Source organism: Pristiophorus japonicus, chromosome 16, assembly GCF_044704955.1.
Source record: "Pristiophorus japonicus isolate sPriJap1 chromosome 16, sPriJap1.hap1, whole genome shotgun sequence".
Taxonomy (NCBI): Eukaryota; Metazoa; Chordata; class Chondrichthyes; family Pristiophoridae; genus Pristiophorus; species Pristiophorus japonicus.
Window position 1 is genome coordinate 22,558,009 of NC_091992.1, and position 8,541 is coordinate 22,566,549.

General features: G+C 41.8%; 1 protein-coding gene across 8 annotated transcripts in view; it reads left to right on the top strand.

Moving 5' to 3' along the window:
* myo18ab (myosin XVIIIA b) overlaps positions 1 to 8,541 on the top strand; it is a 299,468-nt gene that overhangs the window by 8,674 nt on the left and 282,253 nt on the right. For all 8 annotated transcript variants that reach the window (XM_070857110.1, XM_070857122.1, XM_070857108.1 and 5 more), the window contains exon 2: positions 1,118 to 2,270. In XM_070857110.1, the coding sequence (XP_070713211.1) occupies positions 1,260 to 2,270 (1,011 nt within the window). In that variant the 5' untranslated portion in view covers positions 1,118 to 1,259. The remainder of the gene's footprint in view (positions 1 to 1,117; positions 2,271 to 8,541) is intronic.

Sequence of the window (8,541 nt, forward strand, 5' to 3'; positions counted from 1 at the left end):
TTAGCATCATCTGTGATGTATGTATGTGACTACTTTGACTTCTATATGTAGTACTTGACACTTGTCAGCATTAAATTTCATCTGCTATTGTTCTGGCTGTTTACATATTTTGTTGAACATATTCTGTGATTTCAGAGCTGCCTCCACTGATTCCACTGCCCCTTCTGCTTTGGTATTGTGAAAACTTGGCCTATTTGCACTGAGCTTTTGAATCTGGGTCACAAGTAAATTAGAAACAGCGGTGATCCCAGCGCTGAGTCCTGAGGCTCCCCCTAGGCGCTTGTCTTCCCTGCCCCCTCCTCTCCAGTTAGACATAACTTCTCTAATAAATACTTGTTTCCTACCCTTCAACCAGTTTCTTATCCCTTCTGAATCCCCACAGCTTTGAGTTTAACTAATAGTTTGTCATGTGGAATTTTATCAAAAACCTTTTAGAAGTCGAGGTACACAATATCATAGAACTCACCACAATTCACTTGGCTTGTCACTTCGTCAAAGAACTCGAGGAGGTTGGTCAGGCAGGATCTTCCCCTTTCATGTTTGTGTATGGTTTCACAGGTGCCACTTCCTGTTGGTGGCGTTCTCCATGTGTGAGCATAGATGGTGAATTCATCAACTATGGGGAACTATCGCAGTCAAGCCCAATCCACTCCTCACTTGTCAACCACATATACACCTTTTTCACAGAATTTACTGAGGATGATAATTGAGGGAAACTTGGTCATAGCTTACTTGTTCCTCCCCATAGCTCAGGGACACTGGCGAATTGTAGCAGATCCACCAGTAACCTGCCTGAGATCAGTTAACTCAGCACAGATCAGGAATTTAATTTGGGACCTTTCTGGCCTATACGACTCAGTTCTGTACTGACTTGCAAGTTATCAAATTAACTATTTGGGAAGTTATTATGGTGCATCTGAAAACATGTTCATTTTTGTTATTTATGCTATTGTACTATCCGTAATTGAGGTGATGTGGATAAACTTGGAAGATATTTCCTATGTGAAATAGCAAATAGAAAAATGTAGTTTTAGAAAAATGAATATTGGAATTGAGTACTGAACAGTTTAGTTACATTTGTATTTCTGTTGTAACTATCATTTTGATGTCATTTCAGACACACAACATTATATCTGGTCGTACCTGATTAAGAAGAAAAGTGACTTGCCCCTGATTGCAGCTGGACCATTAAAAGATTCTGTCTTTATTAATAATTTTTTCACTCTTTAATAATTTGCACACAAAAGTAAACATTGAAAATGTTTAACTTAATCAAAAAAGACAAAGATAAAAAGGAGAAGAAAGAAAAGAAGGAAAAGCGGGAGAAAATGTCTGTAGCAGAATTGAAAAGTCTCGAGGAAGTTGGTCTTCGTCGTGGGCTCTTCAGTTTGAATCGATCTTCAAAGCGGGAATCAAAGGCGAAACTGGAAATTTCAGCCCCTATCCCAATAAAAGTAGCTAGTAGTTCGGATCTCAATCTTACTGATATTGATTCAGACACTATTAGTAACAGAGGAAGCATGATTTTTGATTCTGAGCAGTTGAGTACTGCCAGTTCCAGTGATGACCTCAAAATAGATGAGTGTAGTTTGAAGGGATCAGTACTTCAGCGCGCAGCTCTGTTTGGCTCTCTTGCTAAACAGAATTCAGTCCAACTCGTAAAGAGGTTCTCTTTTTCACAAAAGAGTCGAGAAGAGACAACATCAGAAGTGTCGACTCCATCAGAAAATTCTGCAACTCCTTCACCACAGGTAGAAATGAGAAATGAAGGCCTACTACTTGAGTACCTAGAAGAAGTGCCAATAAATGTGTCCAATACAGTGTTAATGGCAACTCCTGATATTCAGATTCCAGAAGTTGTGGATAAAAGTTTTGTTGCTGATCTACGGCTTCCTCCTATGGTACCACCTTTGCCTACAGAACCTAGAGAGCTTGTATTGCAGAGAAGAAATACAGGAGACTTTGGGTTCTCTTTACGGAGAACAACCATGCTGGACAGAGGACCTGATGGACAAGTATACCGCAGGATGGTTCATTTTGCAGAGCCTGGGGCTGGTACTAAAGATTTAGCATTGGGTCTGGTGCCAGGCGACAGACTGGTGGAAATTAACAGTAAGAATGTTGAAAATAAATCACGGGACGAGATAGTTGAGATGATCCGTCAATCTGGGGACACCGTGAGATTGAAAGTGCAGCCAATCCTTGAGTTGAGTGAGCTCAGCAGATCTTGGTTGAGAAACCATACAGGGATTCGCAGAGATGCTTTTGGCGTAAGTACTAAAAAAAAAAAAAAAATTTTAACTCTTGATTTTATCTAGTCTTCAGCTTTGAAACTGTAGTCTTGTTGTAGCTCCAAACCACTGGAGGGAATTCTGCTTTTCAGATGTTATCGAGTCGAAGGTCCTGCTAAATGAGAATTCTGAGATCTTTATCTAGCAAGAATCCGACATCCCACAATTGAGAAACCGGTTTACTTATTACTGAACCGCAATCTTTTAAGATTTCTTTGTGTGTAGTGGGATTATATATCGATGGTATAAAGCATTTTTGGGAGTATGGATCTTGGAGATTGTATTTAAGTGGTTTCTATAATCACAATTGTACATGTTAAAATGATGTGATACCTCAAGCTGTTATACCCTCGGGAGCTTAATTGGCAAACTCAATTTTTCTTTTGTTCTGGTTGTCAATAATTATAATTAGTGACAAACTAGTACATAGCTTAAATGCAAACCCCATTTTTTCTAACACTGGAGTGCTTCATAGTATTTGCATAGATCTGTGTTCCTTTTCAACCAACCTCTATTAATATTAGCATTACTGAATAATGCAAGATTTATGAAAATGCAGCAAAATAATTGTTTTGGCACATTAAGTAGAATTTTATATTTAACTTTGACGCAGCTCTGTGTTGTCATCTGTAAAATTCCATGTCTTTTCATGTTGTGCTGTGTTTAATGGTTCACCTTGCTTTAGGGATGTGAAACAGGGGGTGTGAAATTGGTCTTGGTCAGTAGCGCGGTGACAGTGAATAGGCAGCCCGTTTTACATAGTACCCGATTTTCTTATCCATTTAATTTCAATGGAAAAGAAATTTGGGCTAAAGTACACAATTTCAGGTTTATTGAATAGGGTACTTCTGAATTATGCGTGTGTGTGTAGTTTTTTGTGTTTTTATTTTTGGCTGTACTGTGGCTTTTACCTGTAGCCATTGTTGCAATCATGATGGAGAAAAGTGCTGTACTTCACTGGTTAACTATGAATTTCAATGCCAAAACATATGATGGGGGTTCCTGTGTATTTGCATCCAGAGATGCAAGTAATTGGGGTGTTAGGCAAATATCCGGCATAAAAGGTCAAAGAAACTCGGGTGCACGTAATTACTCTGCACCTGAATTTCCTCATTTCTTTTACGCTCGTTTGCTCCTTGCACCTGAATACATTTCAGCTCATTATAATGGTACCCCCTCCCCGGCTTAAGAGCTGTACTCGCAAATTTCCTGCACTGATCCTGGTTCAAAGCAGGTGCAAAATAAAGCCCAGAATTTTAGACGCAGCAAACAACAAAGTAATTTTTCCAGTGTTTCATTACGATTTAATTTTTTTTTCTGAGTAATTAATTTAAAAAGAAAATATCCTCAGACCTGCACTTTTGCCCCTATTTCTCAATGCACTTAATGGCCTCAGTATAAGCTACATTAACAATTGAAATGCTTTCGTGATTGCACGCCGTTGAATTTCCTCAGATTTTTGTGTTTCTGTCCAGACATGTGTAATCTGGGCGCAAACCAAATACATGGCTTAAAAGATTGCGGGATTTTGGGTGTAAATGAGTTACGCGTATAACTACAATACGACGAAATTGCTTTGATCTTTACAGCTGTCCATTGATTTCTCCGCCCAAGCACACCCCAATTGCGCTTATTCAGAGGCTTTCTTAAAATTACGACTAGATTTAGGGAACAGTCATTTTTCTGGTGTTTTATTGAAATGTTTTGAATGCTTTTTTAAAATGTATCCTCACTTCAGTTAGGTAATGTTAAAAATTGTAAAGTTTGCCCCGATTGCAGGTTCCTAAACATGCTATACCTAATGTGCATGAATGATGGTTAAATGAAACTACATTCGGGCGTATTCTATTGAGATTGTCAGGAGATTCACTCGTGATATGATAGTGGCAGAATGGGCACGAGAATGGGGCATTTTTGGGCCAAACTTCCAGGTTGCACCAATGGAGAAAATTTCAGGCCAACATATTGTGCATGAATGATGGTTAGATGGCTTGAAACTTTAATTTTCATACTTAAAGAAGGAATATATGGTGTGAGTTTAGCTCTTTCCTCAAGGCCTGGATTCTTTACTTTGATTAAAGCTTTGTTTACGCCCATTTTTATGTTCCCTTATATGTTAATGAGATTAGCAGAAAATTTGGGTGTAAGTAGACATTGGCAAAATTGGCGCATGAATGGATGCAATTTCAGGTATAATTTCTCAATTATGTCCCCACAGAAAATTCCATTCCTATATGACCAATGTGATTATATAACCAGCATGTTTGTTCCCTCTCTTTTTCTAATACATAAAATATCAAAAGAATAAATATAACTAAAGGTATATTTACAAATCAAGTAGTGCACAAGTTTATTTTATTATGTATAGTATTTGTGGGAAAATTCATGTACAGAATTTGTGGGTAAATGCATTAGACATGTAAAGGGATGTTGCTACCTTCTGCACAGTTAGAATAATAGAATGATACAGCACAGAAGGAGGCTATTCAGCCCATCATACCTGCTCTTTGAAAGAGCTATCCAATTCGTCCCATTCCACTGCCCTTTCCCCATAGTCCGGCAAATAGTTCCCCTTCAAGTATTAATCCAATTCCATTTTGAAAGTTATTATTGATTCTGCTTCCGCCCTTTCAGGCAGTGCATTCCAGATCAAAACTGCTGTGTAAAAATATTTCCTCTTATCTCACCTCTGATTCATTAGCCAATTATCTAAAATCTTACCCTGTGCTAACTGACCTTTCTGCCACTGGAAACAGTATCTCTTTATTTAATGATTTTGAACCTTTCCATTAAATTTCTCCTTAACCTGCTCTGTTCTAAGGAGAACAACCTCAGCTTCTCTAGTCTCTCCACGTAACTGAAGTTCGACATTCCTGGTACCATTCTAATAAATCATCTCTGCCCCCTCTCTCAGACCTTGACATCCTTCCTAAAGTGTGGTGCCCAGAATTTGACATACTACTCCAGCTGGGGCCTAACCAGTGATTTTATAAAAGTTTAGCATAACTCCCTTCCTCTGTTTATAAAGCCAAGGATCCCGTATACTTTTTTAACAGCCGTCTCAACTTGACCTACCACCTTCAAAGATTTGTGTACATATACCTGCAGGTATCTGCTCCTTCATCCCCTTTAAAATTGGACTATTTACTTTATATTGTTTCTCCTCATTGTTCCTACTAAAATGCATTGCTTCACTCATCTGTACGTTAAATTGCATCTGCCATCTGCCATGTGTCGGCCCAATTCATCAGTCTGTCTATTTCCTCAAAGTCTGTTACTATTCTCCTCATTGTTTACAACATTTCTGAGTAACTAATGTAGCAAACTTAAATCTTTTGCAAATGCACACGAGCCTTGTCACGCTGATGCCATTCAATTCCTGTGGCCAAAGGGACATATTTTATCATTGCGCATGGATTTTTTTTTCCACCAGATGGTTTTATTTTAATTTTGAATTTCAGAAATTGTTTATTCCTGTAAGTCAAATTACAATGATTGCCAAAACTGCATCTTGACTAAAAAAGCTATGTTTTATATTAATTTAAAACAGACTCTGCTGTGTATTCTTTAGGCATGCTTTGCCTGAAAAATTGTGTACACAGAGTTGTTTACTTAAACTGCTTGTTTATCAATCGTTGCTGATTAGCAGAAACGTGTGCAATATGTGACAGATTAAAATAACAGTTAAGAGAGTGGATTCACACGTTGAAGTACACTTTACTCGGTTCTGTGAAAATACAGCATTATTGCAATTTTTGAAAGGAATCTTTCCTTCCTGGTATTTTTGGAATTCTTATTAAAGACAGGTGGTTTTTCAAAATCTGTTTAGCGTAGATCTATTGTTTGAAATGCAGTTATAATACATCATTTCATGGAATCTTGAACAGAAACAAGGCATTGTGTTAAAATATTATGCTGTCTCTGGGCTTCTAGAAGAATAGTTTGGAGAATAGTTTAAGTAAAGGCTAAACTGCTGATTGTAGAGATGTACTACACAGGAAGTCAGGCACTCTTGCAATAGTATGAGTTATATTTAATAGTTCATTTCAAAAGCCCTTGGCAGTTCTCCTGTTTGAGCTCTCTTCAGCTTCTGGAAAAGTTCTAGCTTAGAAATAGTGTTTAAAGACACTTTAGAAAACTAAAACTTGTGCAATAATTCAGACAAAGCAAGGCTGCTTCAAACTTCTTCATGACAAAGCGATAGATTTTAGATACATTGCAGATTTAATTTTGTTGTTTATATTCATCATTATAACTCTTCATTTTTATCTTTATTTTTAATATTCAGATTTTTTGATAGTTTTCTTGATTCATATTTTGATGCAAGTTCTCCTGATCCGTGATGTATTAATACAAATGAAAGTTTGTGGCTTTTCACACACAAGAAAAGCCTAGAAATGAATACAGATGATATGTAACATTTAAAGCAATTTGCTGAACAACTTTTTTATATAAATGCAAGTTTTTTTTTCTTCTTCTGAAAAACTAAGTTTGAAATGATGTCATTAAATGCAATTGTGACTGGCTTGTACTTTATTTTTTTTTAAATCATTAAACTAGGTACTAGAGTAACAGCCAGTTTATAGTAACAACCAGGAGCTAATTCATGCAGAAACTGAATTAATGGGCCCAAGTTTCGGGCCGCGCCTAGAACGGCACAGCCCCGACCTGGATGCCCATTTTTCGCGCCACGAAGTGTGTCTAAAAAAAACTTAGAGATTCTCCGGCTCTCTGCTGGTCCTCTGGATCTGGGCGCGGCGCAGCACGAGCTGCAGGGGGTGGAGCCAGGTCCCTGCGCTGAAAACAGTGCCGGGACTTCTGCACATGCGCGCTACAGTAGGCGCACATGTGCAGTAGCTCCAGGCGCCCAAAACTGTGTGGGAGGAGCCCGAAGCACGCAGCCTCTAGCCCTGGCCGAATGGCCTCACAGGGGCTGCATGCATAAGGCTGTTTCCTTCCGACCCGACTCGACCCCGCCTGACCCGACCCTTGCTTCCGACCCCGGACCTGACCCGACTCAACGCCATCGACCTGTAAATCTGGTGCTGGGGACGGGCCCTGCCCGAAGTCTTGGGCCCGGCCTGTTCAGCCCCCCTTCAACATTTCTCTCTCTCTCTCTCTCTCTCTCTCTCTCTCTCTCTCTCTCTCTCCTTCTTTTCCCCCCCCCCCACTTCTCCTTCTTCCCCCCCCCCCCACTTCTCCTTCTTCCCCCCCCCACTTCTCCTTCTTCCCCCCCCCCCACTTCTCCTTCTTCCCCCCCCACTTCTCCTTCTTCCCCCCCCACTTCTCCTTCTTCCCCCCCCACTTTTCCTTCTTCCCCCCCCACTTCTCCTTCTTCCCCCCCCCACTTCTCTTCTTCCCCCCCCCACTTCTCCTTCTTCCCCCCCCACTTCTCCTTCTTCCCCCCCCACTTCTCCTTCTTCCCCCCCACTTCTCCTTCTTCCCCCCCCACTTCTCCTTCTTCCCCCCCCACTTCTCCTTCTTCCCCCCCCACTTCTCCTTCTTCCCCCCCCACTTCTCCTTCTTCCCCCCCCACTTCTCCTTCTTCCCCCCCCACTTCTCCTTCTTCCCCCCCCACTTCTCCTTCTTCCCCCCCCACTTCTCCTTCTTCCCCCCCCACTTCTCCTTCTTCCCCCCCCACTTCTCCTTCTTCCCCCCCCACTTCTCCTTCTTCCCCCCCCACTTCTCCTTCTTCCCCCCCCACTTCTCCTTCTTCCCCCCCCACTTCTCCTTCTTCCCCCCCCACTTCTCCTTCTTCCCCCCCCACTTCTCCTTCTTCCCCCCCCACTTCTCCTTCTTCCCCCCCCACTTCTCCTTCTTCCCCCCCCACTTCTCCTTCTTCCCCCCCCACTTCTCCTTCTTCCCCCCCCACTTCTCCTTCTTCCCCCCCCACTTCTCCTTCTTCCCCCCCCACTTCTCCTTCTTCCCCCCCCACTTCTCCTTCTTCCCCCCCCCACTTCTCCTTCTTCCCCCCCCACTTCTCCTTCTTCCCCCCCACTTCTCCTTCTTCCCCCCCCACTTCTCCTTCTTCCCCCCCCACTTCTCCTTCTTCCCCCCCCACTTCTCCTTCTTCCCCCCCCACTTCTCCTTCTTCCCCCCCACTTCTCCTTCTTCCCCCCCCACAATACTATCTCTTTTGATCTCTCTTCCCCCCCCACTTCTCCTTCTTCCCCCCCCAAACTTCTCCTATGATCTCTTCCCCCCCCACTTCTCCTTCTTCCCCCCCCACTTCTCCTTCTTCCCCCCCCAC